This window comes from Felis catus, chromosome B4 (assembly GCF_018350175.1).
Source record: "Felis catus isolate Fca126 chromosome B4, F.catus_Fca126_mat1.0, whole genome shotgun sequence".
Taxonomy (NCBI): Eukaryota; Metazoa; Chordata; class Mammalia; order Carnivora; family Felidae; genus Felis; species Felis catus.
This window is the reverse complement of record NC_058374.1, coordinates 63,644,612-63,663,836: the sequence shown is the minus strand read 5'-3', so window position 1 is coordinate 63,663,836 and position 19,225 is coordinate 63,644,612. Positions and strand designations below refer to the sequence as shown.

Below are 19,225 nucleotides of genomic sequence, written 5' to 3'. Positions count from 1 at the left end.
GTACTAGTTAGTTTGGAAGTCTTGAGTTAAAATGCCTAGGTTGCAAGTCTGTGCTCATGTTAAATAAGTCACTTTGTGGTCATCTGCAAAATAGCAATACCTGCTTCATAAGGTTGTAAATAATTAAGCAGGTAATATGCTTGGTAAATACTGGCTGTTCTCACAACTTTGGGAATAGACATTTTACAGGAGACAAAACTGAGGCCTGGGGCCAGTGACATTGCTGGGGGAAATATTCAGTAAATGTTGAGTGGAAAGAATGAGTATCTTTGGCCCTCTTCCCCACCTTCAGAAACTGGTTCTGGGAAGACATTATTCTGATTCAACCATTTTACATCAAAAACTCTTGTGGAAATGGAGAGGGTGCCGTTTTCTGTTTTCCTGATTTCTCTTGTCCACAAGAGACCTGGATTTCCCATACTTAATTTTGACTCTGGGAGGTTATAAATTGAAAATATTTCATTGTCTTTTAGCTCTTCAGTTTCTGTTTTAGTTGAGTCTGCAACTAAGATTTTCTGTATTATGGAAATGATCTGGGAATGCACCTAGTCCAAGAGAAGGCAGTTTGTTTTCAAGGGAGGTTTTCTTTTTGCACCAGAAGTACGAAAGTTGCAGTTAATCTAAAATGCGTTTCTAGCTTTGTATTGTTTCCACCTATTATAAGTTTGATTTGTTTTAATGCTATTTTAATTTGGTTCATGTTAATGTATGGTGAGTTTAAACAGCTCTCGTTTTGAGATTTATTTTGCCCCTGATCTTTTCCTCCCCACATACTTGCTTCAAATTAGCAATAAGTATTTTTCTACCAGTTGTTATGAAAGCATTGAGTTATTTATTATTAATCTTCTCTAATTAAAGTAATTCACTTGGTTTACATTTCCTGTAAAGCTTTGAACCTCACAATTTTTTTTATACAAAAGTCTCTAGACTAAACGTTAAAGAAAAATGACTCCATTAAATTAAAAACACTAGTTTTTAAATACACCTCTTTATTGTGGACACTGTTTCCCATTCTGTGCATTAAATATACTATTCAGATCTGTTTTGCCTATCCCAGTCTTCAGGTATTAACAAATTCTGCCAGTGTCTGTATACCATGTACAGTCAGCACCTGGTTGTAATATAAGACTTAGTTCCTGCCTTGCAACGGTTTACCATTGAGTAGAGGAGATAATAGAGCAAACAAGTATGTGAAAATCTTGTGTTAGGTGTTACAATACACATATAGATAGATTTTGTTAAAAATTCTTAATTCCTGAGTTAAGGGGATGAGGGAGAAACCATCTCAGGTAAAACAACCTGAGTAGAGATGTGGCTAGTTAATAAAGTTGGTTTGACAATCCTGGAATATCAGGATTCCAAGTTCGGAGCAGCTGGTAGGCAGGGCCAGATCCTGAAAAGCTTTGCATTTCTTGCCAAGAAGTTTAGATATTATCCTGAAGCCCATGTTGATACTGTGGAAGAGATGATTGTTTGAGCTTTAGGAAGGGATCCCCTGTTTGAAGGTTCTGAGGAAGTCAGTTATGAGGCTCCAGCACCACGATGAAGGACAAATAGGCAGCAGGGACAGAAGGGACATGAACCAGAGAAGTGAAGGAAGAAACAGAAGTTTTAAGGATTTCATAGTGGACATGTTGAGGGTCATGCAGAAGATGAGAAGGGAGAGCCCAGTTGACTTCCAGATTTTTTGTGTGACTGTATATGTGATGACCAAGGTTAGGTGAACACTGGAGGAACATGTTTGGGAGAGAAGATTATGTAATTAATTTAGAGTGTTTAAAGGTTGGGACTTGCCAGTCCTTGTGTTGGTGCTTTGCAGATCGTACTCAGAAGAGTTGGGATTTATTCTTATTTTATAGGTGAGGAAATGGAAGGGTCAGACAGCTTAAGGAAATTTTCTGCGGTTTGGGTCAGACCAGATATGTATGGCTATACCCCCTTTCTTAACATTTTTCTCAAGTTCAGAAAGGAGAACAGCTTCACAGAACGAATATAGTCCAATTTCATGATGTTAAAATCTCCTAGAAAAGACCCAAGTTTCTCTTCGCACAAACCGGAACTTAAAGCCTTCAGAAATCAGGATTCTACCCTTAGTTTGATTTGTTGGACATATCCTGGGATAGTGTTTATATATTTTTTAAAAATGTTTATTTATTTATTTTGAGAGAGAGAGAGAGAGTGTGGGAGAGGTAGAGAGACAGGAAGGGAGAATCCCAAGCAGGCCCCGTGCTGTCAGTGAAGAGCCTGACGCGGGGATTGATTCCACGGACTGTGAAATCATGACCTGAGCCGAAATCAGTAATTGGACACCTAACTGACTGAGCCACCCTGGTGCCTTGAGTTTATATTTCTGTGTGTAAGTCCTATAAGTTCAAGGGAATAAGTGGTATATAGACACTGGTGTTTTCATATTCTTGATTCACAGCATCCCTGGAAAGTGGAGGTGAGATTTCACCCTAATATTGCAGAGGGGCAAATAAAATTAGAAGTGACTTCCTAGTCAGTTGTAAAGACAAACGCAGAATTAGACTCCCAACTTGACTCACTATAGTGCTTTTTTCACCAGACTCAACAGTAGTTACATTTCTTAACTGATTATTTGCTTAATCATCTAAGAGAAGATTAATACTGTCTCCCCAACCTTTACAGTTTTTTCATCCACTGGAATCACTCTTAATCTAGAATCGGCATACCCGGTGTTTTTTCACACTATCAAAATGGGAGGACCTAGTATTTTTTTACACTGTCTGAAACTCCAGAGACCTGGATTTGTGATTTTTTTTATTTTTAACCTATGCTATTTCAGTTGAAGACTTTATTTCTGAGTTTGACCTCTTTCCTGTAGGATGAGTTCTACATTCTTCTGCTAAGTGTGGGTTTCGTAGACAGCCATAATAAATACTTTACCGTATAATTTCTCAGAGACTAGGTGCATTTTTGGAGAAGCCATTGGCAAACAGGTGGGGTCTACTATCCTTTCTCAGCTTTCCTCTAGGCAAGTTAAAATTTGTCCCTTAAAAGTGAGTAAAGTAAATTCAGAACTTCTGATGCTGGGATGTGGACTAGTGTCTGGAAACAGGTAAGAGGAAATAATCGTGTTCAATAGCTCCATGACTTTCCTTAAGCGCTGATGACACAGGTCTTATTGTTAGGGCACATTGCAACCGAGTGGCCTAGCAGCAGAACACAAAACACACTTAGTCCTGGTTGACTCTTTATGTGAAGTGTTGCTCCAGTTACACTGTTAGTGTTTACTGGATCCTGTACTTACAGGTGATTAAAGATAGCATACCACTGACTAAAAATGGTGTCGCGGTGGCATTAAAAATTACAGCAACTAAGGGTTGCTCATAACTTTTGATCATGGGTGTTTTTTCGTGTTTATATCTCTTCCTTTCCCATCATCCTGTCATTTAAAGTTCAGCTCTAAAGAAATGCCATCTCCTTCACTTCAAAGTTGTCTTTGGTTGCTTGGTTCCTTTTGTCTTTGTTCACTGCTGCTTCCTTCCCACTTTACAAATCTTTTGCTTGTCTCTTTGCAGCTTCCTTCCCATTCTACTCTATGTCTATTCTGTACTCTCTGCTGTGGACTATGTTTCCCACTGGGTATCTCTCCATCTGTATGTCTTTGAGGGAGTTTGTTTAAGCTCTCTGAGCTGTCTCAGCTACTACCACTTTGGTTAAGTCAAGGTGTGCGATGATAACTAAGGTTTTGGGGCATGGTGCTAGAAGGGAGTAGTAAAGTGAAAGTAATCTTCCTTCATTCTTGCTTCCCTCAGAGGCAACCACTAGTTATTCGTTTTTAAAAATATATTTTAGAAAGTCAGTTTATGTACTTAAAGTCCCATTTAAAAAACCCATTATGGGATTGTACTGTATAGTTGTTACTCAACTTGCTTAATATTACAGACAAGATATCTTGGATAGTTCCCATGCTGCACATGTTACATATCTATTGCATTCTTTTTTCTTTTTTTAACTGTTTTTAAATGTTTATTTTTGAGAGAGGCAGGCAGAGACAGAGACAGAGCACAAGTGGGGGAGGGGCACAGAGAGAGGGAGACACAGAATCCAAAGCAGACTCCAGGCTCTGAGCTGTCAGCACAGAGCCCCACGCGGGGCTCGAACCCACCGACCGTGAGATCATGACCTGAACCGAAGTCGGACGCTTAACCGACTGAGTTTTGAAAGGTATTTTTGAAAGTAAGAAAAACTTTACATCCTGAAAGGAATCTAGAAAGTGGAATTGGGAAGTTATATTTAGGAGGAACTATTGGTGTCCTTCAAAGTGTACCAAAAAAGGTGAGCCTATTGGATGTTGTATTTATCATGACAAAATAAATCTCTGTTTTCCTTGATGTTAAATTATCACCCTTGTAAGATTTAAAAGATAAGACAATACTCTGCAGGATTAAGTTCTTCACCTCCCTGTCTCCAATTCCATATTTAAAAGGGTACTTAAAAACTTTAAAATTTGCATTTTACTACTCTTCATACTGTTTCCTTGTTAAAAAAAGTTTTATTTATTTACGTAATCTCTACACCCAACATGGGGCTCGAACTCCTGACCCTATGATCAAGAGTTGCACGCTCTTCTGACTGAGCCACTCAGGTCCCCCTCTTGATACCGTTTCCTGATTAAAGTCAGGCTTAAAGTGAATTTAGTGTTGTTAAAAGATCATCTTTAAACTTAGAATTAAAGGGGCGCCTGGGTGGCTCAGTTGGTTAAGCGTCCGACTTTGGCTCAGGTCATGATCTCGCGGTCTGTGAGTTCAAGCCCCGCGTCAGGCTCTGTGCTGACAGCTCAGAGCCTGGAGCCTGTTTCCGATTCTGTGTCTCCCTCTCTCTCTGACCCTCCCCCATTCATGCTCTGTCTCTCTCTGTCTCAAAAATAAATAAACGTTAAAAAAAAATTAAAAAAAAAGAAAACATGTTTAAAAAAAATAAACTTAGAATTAAATATTATACCTTCAATATTAGCTATTGCTGTGAAGATTCCTTTTGTTTCCATTTATATTACATTGCACTTAGTAAACCTATGTGTGTTGAATTAAGTGTAAAATATATCATCCCTGCTCTTTGGCTTCATAATCTCTTTAGATTAGAATTGGTCCTTTTTTTCCTCCTTTATCATTTTTTTAAAATATATATTGTCAAATTGGTTTCCAAAAAATGTGCGACGCTTCACAAATTTGCGTGTCATCCTTGCGCAGGGCCCGTGCTAATCTTCTCTGTATTGTTCCAGTTTTAGTATATGTGCTGCCGAATCACACTAGAATTGGTCCTTTCGATGGGGCTGTTGGCTGGCTCAGTCAATTGGCAAGAGCATGAGTTCAAGCCCCCCATGTAGGGCCTACAGATTACTTTATAAATAAATAAAGAATAGATTTGCTCCTTTTTTTTTTAAACAGTTTGCCCCCACACTTTCCTTGTTTTAACACTAAGTTGCATTCCCCATCCTTTCGTTAATTTGATCATTAGATTTATATGAAATGTACAGCTTTAAAGTGAAAAAAAAAAAACAACCAATTAATCATATTTTAGAATTAATTATTGCATTTTCAAAAATTCACTTTTTGTTGTCTATGTTACAGTATTTGCCCATATAATTACAGTTATTTCTCTTCTAGTTTTTGCTGACTTAACCATTTAATCTTGTTAACTTTGGGAGATTGAATTAATTTGGACAGAACAGTAATTTAGCTGGTTGATTCGTGTTTGTTACAGTTTTTTTTTTTTTTTAATATTGAGAGTGTGCATGCGAGCAGGAGAGGGGGCAGAGAGAGAATCCCAAGCAGGCTCTGCCCTGTCAGCGCACAGCCCCATGATGTGGAGCTTGAACCCACAAACCATGAGATCATGACCTGAGTTGAAATCAGGAGTCAGATGCTTACCTGATTGAGCCACCCAGGTGCCCCTGACTGTTTTTTAAAATTTGTGGTTGTTTGCTGATAGCAGCCAAAGAAATAATGTTAATGAAAGTGCCTTGTAAAACATGAAATGTTGTATAAACAACTTTTTTTAAAAAACAGCTTTTTAAAAAAGTTGAATCAGCACGTTTATTGAGTACCTACTAAGTGACTGGCATTATTCTAGATGTTGAGGTTGCAAAGATATATAAAGACAGGAGAATTCGTAACCCAGTCTGTTTTCATTTGTTTTTAAAGTTTATTCATTTATTTTGAGAGAGACAGAGACACAGGGTAGAATCCGAAGCAGGCTCTGAACTGTCAGCACAGAGCCTGATTTGGGACTCAAACCCATGAACCCATGAGATCATGACCTGAGCTGAAACCCACGAGTCAGACACCCAACTGAGCTACCCAGGTGCCCTAGTCTATTTTCTTTTCTTTCTTTTTATCTTTTCTTATTAATTAATTAATTTAGAGAGATTAGGTCTTTTTTTAAAGATTTTTTATTTTTATCATTATTTTTAATATAATTTTGGCTTCCATACAACACCCAGTGCTCATCCTAACAAGTGCCCTCCTCAGTGCCATCACCCATTTTCCCTCTCCCCCACCCCCCTATCCACCCTCAGTTTCTTCTCTGTATTTAAGAGTCTCTGTAGTTTGCCTCCCTCCCTCTGTTTATAACTTTCTTTCCCCTTCCCTTCCCCCATGGACTTCTGTTAAGTTTCTCAAGACACACATGAGTGAAAACTTATGATACCTGTCCTTCTCTTACTGACTTAATTCACTCAGCATAATACCTTCCAGTTCCATCCGCATTGCTGCAAATAGCATGATTTCATTCTTTCTCATTGCCAAGTAAAATTCCTTTGTATATATAAACCAAATCTTTATCATCCATTCATCAGTTGATGGACATTTAGGATCTTTCCATAATTCGGCTGTTGTTGAAAGTGCTGCTACAAACTTTGGGGTACATATGCTGTTGTGTATCAGCACTCCTGTATTCCTTGGGTAAATTCCTAGTAGTGCTATTGCTGGGTCATAGGGTAGTTCTATTTTTAATTTTTTGAGGAACCTTCATACTGTTTTCCAGAGCAACTGCCCCAGTTTGCATTCCCACTGGCAGTGCAAGAGGGTTCCCATTTCTCCACAACCTCCATCCTCACCCGCTAGAGACTTTTTTTTTAATGTTTATTTATTTTTGAGAGAGAGAGTCCTAGAGTGAGTGGGGGAGAGGCATAGCGAGAGGGAGACAAAGAATCCAAAGCAGGATCCATGCTCTGAGCTGTCAGCACAGAGCCCAGTGCAGGGCTTAAACTCAAAAACCTTGAAACCATGACCTGAGTTGAAGTCAGATGCTTAACTGACTGAGCCACCTAGGCATCCCTATTTTCATTTTTAAAAACAAGCTTACTGAGATATAATTCACACACTGTAAAATTCACTTTTAAAGTATGCAATTCAGTGGTTTTTAGTATACTTACAGAGTTTTGCATCCATCACCATTATCTAATTTTAGAAGACAAATGGCAGTTTTTAATAATCATTTTAAGTCTTTACTCATTTTTGGCTCTATCTCAAAACTTAATTTTCTTCTGTTTTCCCCACATGCTTAAGAGTGAGATTGTATGTGTCCACTCTCTTCTATAATTATTCATCAATTAGGGAGCAGATGGTAATAGCTTCCTTCTATTAAAACTGCTGAATTAGGGGCGCCTGGGTGGCTCATTTGGTTAAGAGTCTAACTTCGGCTCAGGTCATGATCTCGCGGTTCGTGGGTTCGAGCCTGGCGGTTCGTGGGTTCGAGCCTGGCGTCGGGCTCTGTGCTGACAGCTCAGAGCCTGGAGCCTGTTTCAGATTCTGTGTCTCCCTCTGTCTCTGGCCCTCCCCCGTTCATGTTCTGTCTCTGCCTCAAACATAAATAAACATTAAAAAAAATTTTTTTTTTTAAGTCACAAATACTTTAACAGTTTACAGTGTCATTTGAACAAATAAATTGTTCTGGAGGAATCATTTAATATTGTACCTCTGTGGAACTAGGAAAGAAGTATTCTAAAGAACCACCAGGTTTGTTGAAATAACGAAATCCCAAGTTTAAAATCAAATTGTGTCTTGCTTACCTACCTCCTTCTCTATATAAAAAGTAAGTTAGGGGGTGCCTGGGTGCCTGAGTTGGTTATGTGTCTGACTCTTGTCTTTGGTTCAGGTCATGTTCTCACAGTACGTGAGTTCGAGCCCCACATCAAGCTCTGCTGATAGCACGGATTCTGCTCGGGATTCTGTCTTCCTCTCTCTGCCCCTCCCTGCTCATGCTCTCTCTCTCAAAAATAAACATTAAAAAAATACTAAAAATCACTTGCTTTCAGAGTCATTTTGTGCCCTTAATTTTCCTCTGGAGATTAGGTAGGGGTTTTTCTTGTTTGTTAGTTTTTAACACACGTAGGTCTATAGATTATGTGAAAATGCTTTCATTAGTCTCTGGGCTCCGCAAAGCTCAAAATGGTTAAACACCAACCACTGCTTAACTGGGTTGCTGTAAACAAAGCCCAAAATGAAACCCCTGTGTATTTGCTGCAGATTCCCAGGTGCCTCTTGAGTGCAGGAATAAGCTCAGAAAAGGTTTAATAAGTTTATTAAGTAATCATCCATTAAAAGGTTCATATGCTACTTGTGTGTTGCATCAGGGCAAGTGCCTTGCACCTTACTGCATTTAACACTGCTTGGAAGAGTGTGGACCTAGGATTTAGACCACTTTCAGATATTTAAGCTGAATTTTATTAGGACGAACGTAAGGTCACAGAGCTGCATAAAGGATCAGTCAGAAGATACCAGGCTATTTTATTTTGCCTGGTATGTAAAGATGAATATTATTAAATCTGAAGAATGGGATGTCTTTCAGGGCTGTTGGGTAAGTTTTGTGGAGATCCCCACCAACAAAGAAATCATACTGAAGGGGCTCTTGGACTCAGGTCGTGATCTCCTGGATCGGGAGTTTGAGTACTGATGGTGCCAAGCCTGCTTTTGATTCTTGCTCTCACTCCCTCTCTGCCCTTCCCCCCCTGCCCCTCAAAAATAAATAAACTAAAAAAAAAAAAGTATTAAAGTAAATTAAAAAAAATCATATTGAAGATGAACACTTGATTCACAATAGCTGATTATAAAAAGGAAAGCCTCAGTATTTAGCTATAACCCTAACATTTCTTAGGGTTACGATTAACCCAAGCATAATGACTGGCACAAACTGGTTTCTTGGTCAATCCAGGCAGTAGTTCCTACCCGAATGCTGTGTTTTTTTGTTTTGTTTTTCAAATACTGTTTGGTTTTGTTGGCATGTTTATTTGTGGAAAGGGTGGGGGATTGTGAGGGGAGAGATAGGAATCTATCTGTTGTAATAGGATTTGGTCTGTGTATTAATGGAATGAACTGGCCTTTCTTGCTGTACTTCCTTTGTCCTTGCTGAGAAGGGAGGCTGAAGTTTTCTAGAGTCATTGATGAAGCTGTAAGAGGAAGTGTGGACTTTTGACCTTCTTGATGGTAATGGAGAATGTTAGGGGAGTTTGGGGAGCCCCCATATTAGTGCGAGGACTGGAAAGAGTTATGGAACATTTTGGCCTCAAAACAGGAATATACAAATTGAAGCAATAACTTCTACTTTTCTACCACTTTTTTTTTTAATTTGTATTAATTATCCTGTGTCATTTGACATTATTTTTTTCCAAAGCAACACATAACCATTTTCATTTATCACTTGGGTTTATTTGAAAAAAAAAACAAACAAAAACTGTTTCATTTCACAGGCCTCCCCACACCTTTTCCTACTATGGAGTATCTTCATTATTTTTTTTTTTCTCTCAAAATCAAGTTCCCAAGTACTCCATTGAACAAAAATAATCAACTAAGAATATTTTCTTGTTTTAACAATTCTTAAATTGAAGAAATTTTAAACTTAATTTTTGAAATGCATCAGTGGACTTCTGCCCCACCCATCTCCCTTCTTTGCCTGCTTCTCTCACCAACAAAAACATTAAAGAACACTTGATAAACAATAGCCCTTGTTTAAAATGAAAGCTTCAGTGTTTAGCTGATTGTTTGCTAATAAAATATTTTCTTAAAAACAAATCAAAAGTCCTTGCCCATATTTCAGAATTCCTCCATCTCAGAGAGACATACACACAGCCTGGATATTACATTATTTCTCTGAATTGCTTTCATAAGTACTTGCTCTGGTATACTAACCAGAACTAAGGTGAAATGGGATCAGATGAGAGATCATCCAGAGTACTAAAGTTTTTGTGTTACTCCTGTATTTCAGTGTATTTCTAAAAGAACTTTAAAAGGATAGTGTTCTGTGGTTATAACTCCTAACACTATAAGCACCAATCTAATTGGTATTAGTAACTTATTGATGATGTATGTGATGCTTTTATGATGATTTTTAGTTGGATCCTTACATACACTTGTCCATTGGGGTTTAGTTTGTATATTCATTGCCTTTTTATTCCCTCTCTTAGTCCAGATGTTCTGGTGAAAATGGCCCTTGGTTTGGATTTTTTTAAAAATATTTTTAATTTATTTTTGAGAGAGAGTGGAGGAGGGGCAGAAAAAGAGGGGCCAGGGACAGAGGATCCAGAGCGGGCTCTGCACTGACAATAGGGAGCCCCATGTGAGACTCACTCCAACTCATGAACCATGAAGTCATGACCTGAGCCGAAGTCGGATGCTCAACCGACTGAGCCACCAAAGTACCCCCAGTTTGGATATTCTAAATTTCTTCTAAGGCGTGTATTTACTGCCAAATACATTTTTTTTATATGTCTAGCTCTAGGACTGTTTCTTCCTTCCTTGCATGATGTTGAGTTTTTTTATTTTGATCATGAGAATCAATAGTTTATCTCACCCTACATTTCTTGGATATCTGCCTCACTGCTCAGGCACAGGACTTCATAGAAGAGCTCTAAAAACCTCTGTAACAACTGAACAGACCAATGGTCAGGAAATATGAGCTCGTTTTTAATCCATTTTAATGATTTTATAAAATTATTATTCTTAAATCCTGACTTTGGATTTTTGTGAATTTTACATCCTCCTTTCAGTCAACTCGCCAACTTAGAACTTCTCTTTATCACAGAAGAAATCCCCTCTAAACTTCCCATAGGGCAAGGTATTATGGGTTGATGACTATTGAGCTACTTATGTGCTTAATGTCAAATAGTGGTCATGGTAAATGCTCAAAACTTCCCCAGCTGGGAATCATTTCAGTGTAAAGGTGCAGAATAGAAAGGGGGTGCCTTACTTTACATTTTAGGATGTGCCCTTTGTTGTGCATGATTCCATCATTTTATAGTGGGGAGACTTTGTTACATTTTTTGCTTAAAAAGTTGATTTTTAAAAATGCCTCCCTCCTCTCAGTTTTAGAATGAGTGTGGCCAGGAGTGTAGAAGGAGGTGTGATAGAGACCGACCTAGTTAAAAAACTGAGTTATTTTTTGTGTTTTATATACTTGCCGGGGTAGTGCCAAGAATGGAGGGAGATCCAGGAGGACTTCCCCACAGCCCTTCTGTCTGGCTTGGTCATGTAATATCAAGTTGCCAGGGTTGGGGTGGAGCAGACAACTCTCTTTTAATGGTTTCTTGTTATAGCCCTCATAAAGCTGTGTCAATTCCCCTGGCTTTACAGACTATTGCCCAGAAGAAAAGATGTTTGGTTTTCACAAGCCAAAGATGTACCGAAGTATAGAGGGCTGCTGTATTTGCAGAGCTAAGTCCTCCAGTTCTCGATTCACTGACAGTAAACGCTATGAAAAGGACTTCCAGAGCTGTTTTGGGTAAGATCATCTGATGTTTTTACCATTCTTAGAGTGAAAAAGATCATAGCTTACGGAAATCCTTCCAGGCGAGGCAGGCAATTGGAGCAATGTGCTAATAAATTAAAATCACTTACATTCTCATCTAGGCTATTTTAAGGTTCTTGCTTTTAAAACAAATCAATACTGACAGCCTACCCTTTTCCAGATTATAAGGAACTACAAATTGTGAAGCCCCTTGTAGTTATAATCAAACTCTTTTGTTTTTAACATCAAGATATAAAAGACTTTTAAGAAATTACTCTTATTCTCTCTTATACTAGTTGTCCTCTGGTAGTTTTCTGTTCTTTGCATTGTTTTTCTAAATTATGGAAATGTATTTTAACCCATCCTGCTGAGGATGCTAATAAGACTTAATGTTCTGCCCTGAGATCTGTCAGGGTACATTTCATTTTATAATTTTGTTCTTTATTTATCTTTTGACAATAAACCTGCTTAGTAAAGTGGAATTTACTTTCCAACAAATACTTGGATAAAATAGAATAGTTCATGTTGAACCATTTCCCATGTTAGAAGTTATTTTTACCACTTTGTTTCTCTTATCAAAATACTTGTTGATTACTTATTGTTAATCCTGTATTTTGTGCTTATTTTGAAGGTTGTCAAAAAGAGTTTCTGCCAACTTTGCCTTTTTAAATTACATTTGTCACTTAATGTCTTCATTTCCAATGGTATACATGATAAAAGTTACCAGTATTTTTCTGTATGTATTTATAATACAGGAAAAGTGTAGTAATGAAAGTTCTTCAAAGATATAATTTATAAAGAGCTTGGTTGACTAGTGTTACAGATTTCTTCCCCTTATGCAGATATAATCATTTTTTAAAAATTACAGTGCCTCTTGGGTTTTGTGTGTTGTAAAACCAGAATATCATGACACATTATTTTATGTAAAGAGTGGCATTTTGTTGCTTATGGAAATATCTACACACTTCAAAAAAGATTAAGTGGACAACTTTGTTTTAAACCATAGTGACCAGGATCTCCTCTAGGTCTTAAATTTTATTATTATTTTATTTTAAAATGACCAAATTGCAGTACATAGAATTGGTTCATTGGATCTAGGAGTTAATTATATTTCTAAAATGTACTATAGAAACTATGTAACTGTATCATCCAGGACAATTAGCAATAGCATCTATAAACTGTAATTGGATTTTTTTTTCCAAAAGAAATACACTCGCATGAATTCTTAAATATAAATGAGTCTAATAAAAGTTTGATTGTTTTCTTACTAGGTTGCATGAGACTCGTTCAGGAGACATCTGTAATGCCTGTGTCCTGCTTGTGAAAAGATGGAAGAAATTGCCAGCAGGATCAAAAAAAAACTGGAATCATGTTAGTTCATCTTTTGTCTTTCTCAGTTATACCTCTATTACATTTATTTGTCTTGAGAGAGAGAGAGGGAGAGAGAGAATCCTAAGCAGGCTCTGCACTAACAGACGCAGTGTTCAATCCCATGAACCGTGAGATCATGACTTAAACTGAAATCAAGATTTGGGTGCTTAACTGACTGAGCCACCTGAGTGCCCAGATAACTTCTATTACATTTAAAGTAACATTAGTTTTCTCCCAATTTAGGAAGTAGTACGTTCCTCAGATGGAAAAGTGAAAAGAATAAAGAAAAACACAAGTTGCTGCTCAGATATAATTACTTAACATTTTGGCATGTTTAGAAGCAAAATTTTGAGTAGTGTATCATTTCCCTAAGGCTGTATCCAGTATCCCCATTTTAGAGATTCACAGTGTACATTTCATGTATTTCCTAAGGTTAATTAGACATGGATCCTTTTTTCATCTCAGGGGAACATTTATCCTAATTCCTGGAGGTAGTATAATGAGCACGTAGGATTTAGCACCAGAACTGGATTTGAATCCTGCCTTACTAGTTGCGAATTTTGGGCAAGTTCCATTTACTTATAAAATGGAAACATAGTAGCTATCCCACAGAGCTGTTGTGAGAACTGAATGAGATTTATATATAAAATATAACACATAGTGATCAGTTATGTGGAAGCTATTCTTACTCTGTATATTTAAATCTAGTTGAGATTGTAGTGGTATGTAAATGTGTATTCTGTTTGCCCTTTGTCATTGGTTTTCAGTGATCAGAACAGCACTGTTAAGTCTTATGCTAGCTTTTAAAACATTTATGGCATTTATACAAAATACTTGGTTTTAAGCCAGCATGCATTTATTCTTTATCTTTTTTCCCCCTAACACTAGTATTAGCCTTACATTTTCCTTTGGTTACTGTGTTACGTTATTTTGATAGGTTTTTGTGGGTCTGTTAATTTATAAAAAGGGAATTTTCTTTAATAGTTTGGAGAAGTTGAAAATTGTGATTTTGAAGGTGATGACAACCTTTTTAAGGGTGCAAATCTGCAAATAGTAAATGTGAATAAATTTGTAAGAAATAGTACCGTGTAGGTCTAGACCAATGGCCATGGTAGACTATGGGAGAACATGCCATTGCCATCATATAAATGACCTTAGGGATTAAAGTGTATGGTGAAAAGAACATAAAGCATAGTTGTGAAAACGTTAATTTGAGTCTTGTATCCCTCTCTACCCATTCTTGCCCACTTACTAGTTTAGTGAAATAAGGCAAAAGATAATTTCTTGTTTTCTTTCACCCTAAATTGGAGTTAACAAATAGTCCCCTTACTGCTTTGTAGTGAAAGTAAACTCAAAAGTGTATGGAAGGGGAGCCTGGGTGGCTTAGTTGGTTAAGCATCTGACTCCTGGTTTTGGCTCAGGTCATGATCTCACCATTTGTGGGTTCAAGCCCTGCCTCTGGCCATAGCACCGACAGTGTGACAGCGTAGAGCCTGCTTGGGATTCTGTCTCTGCCCCTCCTGGGAGCGTGTGTCTACTCTCCATTTAAAAAAAAAAAAAAAAAAAAAGTATGAAAGCTTTTTGCAGACTGTAAAACACTGTCTGATAGAAATGTTAGTTGTTGTAAGTCTTGATTTTCTTTAACCTTTTGGGTCATTCTTACCATATATAAATCTATTTAAATTTTTTGTACAGTATATTGTTACTATTGCCTGCTTTGAAGAAAAAAACCCCACGAGATAAATTATTCTTTAATACCATGTGATGATTAAAAGTGCACATGGGCTCTCAAACACTCTTAAGTAGAAAACTGCTTCTCAATTTAGGCTCCTTCAAATAGGCATTTGTCTGAACTAAAGGAATACAAGAGGTGTCATTTTTTAAGTGGTATTAAATATTCAGTATTTTCTTCCAGGTGGTAGATGCAAGGGCAGGACCCAGTCTGAAGACAACATTGAAACCAAAGAAAGTGAAAACTTTATCTGGAAACAGGATAAAAAGCAACCAGATCAGTAAACTACAGAAGGAATTCAAACGTCACAGTAAGTTTGAGGTTTTGATACTGAAACAAGAGTAGTTAAGAATAGTTGTTTGGTTTTTATTTTCACCTGGGGGTGGCATATGGTATGTATAGATTTTTAAAGTTATTTTCTTTAAAGTGTTGCAAGGCATTGTCAACGTGGTAGAGATATTTCTATGAAATCTTTTAAAATTTTTAATGTTTATTTTGTTTTGTTTTATTTTTAATGTTTATTTTTGAGAGAGAGCATGAAGGGGAGGAGAGGGGCAGAGAGAGGGGGACACAGAATTTGAAGGAAGCTCCAGGCTCTGAGCTGTCAGCACAGAGCCTGACATGAGGCTCAAACCCACCAACTGAGAGATCATGACCTGAGCTAAGCTGGGTGCTTAACTGACTGAGCCACCCAGGTGCCCCTTGAAACTCTATCTTTAGTCCTGATGACATAAAAGTAATTGGACTAGCTGACCACTTCTTCAGATTGTATGGAGATCGCTCTGACCACTCTGATCTGTTTATTGACATGTTAAGTTCTAGAAGATGAATTTTTCAAGCTTGTTTACTTGATTTTTATGCATAAGGAAATAGAGGTCTGGAGATGTGCAGAAAGGTATGTAAATAATATTAGTGGACAGTCTGAGACTAAAGCCCAGGTTTTCTGGAAAGTAACTTTAGAAATCATAACTTACATATTGCGGTAAAGCTAGCCTCAGGACTTTCAGGTTTCTGGGACAGTGTGTGTTGTGTGGAGTGATGGAATGGGAAAGGAATGATAAATTAATATCAGGTTCGTCTACTCTTAAAGGAAGTTGTTGAGGGGGAGAGCACCTGTAGTGGTACTTCTGTATTTCGGAATTTAGATTTCAGCTTTTGAAAAGGAATTGCCGTGCATATAATGTTGTTTGTTATATGTAACACAATGAGGGGAGGGTTTCTGAGGCAAAACAACTGAAATCAAACGCATTAGTATTTCTGTCGTAGAAATGTGGTCATATTCACAAAGGTGGAATAAATAAAACTTGCATGGGCTAGTCAGGTTTGGCTACCCTAATGTTATAATTCATGTCAGGCCAGATTTTGTGGCCAAATGAGTTAGGAATAGACTCTGTTTTCAGAGCTTTTTCAAAACTGTAGATGAGGTTGTGGACTGGTCAGAGAGTTTTCAGGATTATAAAAACAATTTGTAGGACGCTGTTAGACAAAATATCATCAATGCTTGTTTTAGAAAAATGGTAAAAGAGAGTTAAATACACTGGTAAGGTAGAGTGAGGAAAGGAAAACTGTCATCTCTTGGGACATTTTGGTAGATGTACCAAGCATTTTACACACATAGTTATCTCAGTAATTTGTTTTAGAGATTAGGATAGGAAGTAGAGTGGTGATTTAACCTTGAGCCAGGTTACTTAGTAAAGATGATAGAGATGAGTTTGACCTCAGGTTTGTCTAGCTTCAAAGCTGTTTGCTCTTTCTGCAACACCACCCTGCTCCTTGAGGTAGTATATAACCAGTGCCCACGACTCTGAAGCCTTTGCAGATCATCTGCTAACTTTCTGCTCTTTTAAGTAGGTGTTACCAGTCCATAGTTATTCTGATGATATGTTTAATCTTCGACTAAAATATTTTAATACTTTATAGTAAAATATTTAGGTGATATGAAATAGGTATGTATTTTAACTCTACATGTTCTTTAAAAGTTTTTTTCAAGTTTTCTTTACATTCCAGTTCACAAACAGTGTAATAATAGTTTCAGGTGGAGAATTCAGTGATTGATCACTTACGTACAGTACCCGCTGCTCATCACAACAAGTGTCCTCTATTAACCCTCAGTTTGTTCTCTATAGTTGAGTCTTTTTATTTTCCCTATGTTCATGTTTTGTTTCTTAAATTCCACATGAGTGAAATTACATGGTATTTGTCTTTCTCTGACTTATTCATTAGGCATAATCCTCTCTAGCTCCATCTACTTCATTGGAAACCTTTTTCTTTTTGAATCTCCTTTTTAATGGCTGTGTAGTATTCCATTGCAGACACTCCCCACCCCCACATCTTTATCCATTCATCTATATAGATGGACATTTGGGTTGCTTCCATATCTTGGCTATTGTAAGTAACACAGCAGTAAACACAGGGGTGCATATATCTTATCAAAATATTAGGTAATAATATGATCAAATAATCATTCTATTTTTAATTTTTTTTTGAAATTTATTTATTTTATTTTTTAAAATTTACATCCAAATTTGTTAGCATAGAGTGCAACAATGATTTCAGGAGTAGATTCCTTAGTGCCCCTTCCCATTTAGCCCATCCTTCCTCCCACACCCCCTCTAGTAACCCTCTGTTTGTTCTCCATATTTATGAGTCTCTTCTGTTTTGTCCCCCTCCCTGTTTTTATATTCTTTTTGTTTCCCTTCCCTTATGTTCATCTGTTTTGTCTCTTAAAGTCCTCATATGAGTGAAGTCATATGATATTTGTCTTTCTGTAATTTCACTTAGCGTAATACCCTCTAGTTCCATCCACGTAGTTGCAAATGGCAAGATTTCATTCTTTTTGGTTGCCGAGTAATACTCCATTTTATGTATATATACCACATCTTCTTTATCCATTCATCCATTGATGGACATTTGGGCTCTTTCCATACTTTGGATATTGTTGATAGTGCTGATATAAACAGTGGGGGGCATGTGCCCCTTCGAAACAGCGCACCTGTATCCCTTGGATAAATACCTAGCAGTGCAATTGCTGGGTTGTAGGGTAGTTCTATTTTTAGTTTTTTGAGGAACCTCCATACTGTTTTCAACAGTAGTTGCACCAGTTTGCATTCCTACCAACAATGCATGAGGGTTCCTTTTTCTCCACATCCTTGCCAACACTTATTTCTTGTCCTTTTTTATCTTTTTTGGATAAATGTCTATTAACATCCTCTACCCATTTTGTAACTGGATTGTTTATACATGTTCCTTTCTTAACCAGCTATCACCAGGAGAAAAGAAAAAGACTGAGCCAACCCTCCATTCTCACTAAGTGTTTTAATGAACATTTGAGAAATAGTAATTTTCTTCTACCACTTGAAGGTTAGAGGAATTGATTATTCATATGTATGTTCTTAGCTCCTCCCTTTAATTATGGGAAAAGTGAAACCTGACTAAATTTCACCTTACCTAAGGGAATATGTCCAGTGTAATTTTAGATTTTTATTATAAAGCTGTGTTGTGGAAGGAGGGATTGGAGACTGAAGATAAATCCCTTTGAAAAAGGTGTGTGGGCTTTGGAGGCTTAGACTGAAACTGGGTTTTCCCATGTGCATTGTGAATTGCTAGCACCTGTGTGCAACACAACAGTTTTGATATACTTCAATTTTTATATACATCACCCACTAAATGGTGTCCCTGTCTCTTGTTATATATTTGCTTCCCTGCATCCTGCATTTACCTGACTTTTTTCCTGAGATATTCTTTCCTTTGGGTGGTGTACTGCAAAGGCATTAGACCTAGAGCTTGCAGATCAGGATTTGAATTACCGTTCATGAAATTTAACTTAACATAGAACCATAATTTTCTTATCCGAGAAAAGGGGATAATCAACTAAAAAGATTTTGTAAAACAAAACAAATTCCTGTATAAATGTTAGTTTCTTCTTTTTGTCATTCTTCCTAAAATCTACAATGAATTCTTGTTGCTATGGAATAAAGCTGAAAATCCCTAGTGAGTCTTTGGAGGTCCTATTTTAGGCAAAGAATATTTGGGCTGAGTCCATTCCCTTCCTGTGCATAGTGTGTTCTGCTTCCACTACCCCATTCTTAGCTAATTACTCTTTTGTGCCTTTTCAAATCCCACAATTTTTAAGATTTTAAAAATTGTGGTTCTTTGAAGAATCTCCAGGCCTGCATTCCAGAAGAGTTTTCTTCCTAACTGCTTTTTATATAGTTATATTCTAGTGTCTCAAGTGTTAGATTAAACCATAAGAAACGGCCATTTTTATAGGTAGAAAATGATCTAATAACTGCTGCTTCAAATGTTCCATAGCTATTAAGCACTTCCTTGGATAGTGAGTTTTCTTCTCCAGCATAGAGCTGACTGCTGCTGCTGCTA

General features: G+C 37.3%; 1 protein-coding gene and 1 non-coding gene across 5 annotated transcripts in view; one reads left to right on the top strand and one right to left on the bottom strand.

Moving 5' to 3' along the window:
* SINHCAF (SIN3-HDAC complex associated factor) overlaps positions 1-19,225 on the top strand; it is a 30,855-nt gene that overhangs the window by 4,469 nt on the left and 7,161 nt on the right. For all 4 annotated transcript variants that reach the window (XM_003988537.6, XM_019834775.3, XM_045061619.1 and 1 more), the window contains exons 2-4: positions 11,592-11,739; positions 13,017-13,116; positions 15,032-15,158. In XM_003988537.6, coding sequence (XP_003988586.1) covers positions 11,612-11,739; positions 13,017-13,116; positions 15,032-15,158 — 355 coding nt within the window. In that variant the 5' untranslated portion in view covers positions 11,592-11,611. The remainder of the gene's footprint in view (positions 1-11,591; positions 11,740-13,016; positions 13,117-15,031; positions 15,159-19,225) is intronic.
* Positions 5,169-5,273, bottom strand: LOC111561505. The gene has a single exon (XR_002744158.1). It is a non-coding gene; the product is annotated as a U6 spliceosomal RNA (small nuclear RNA).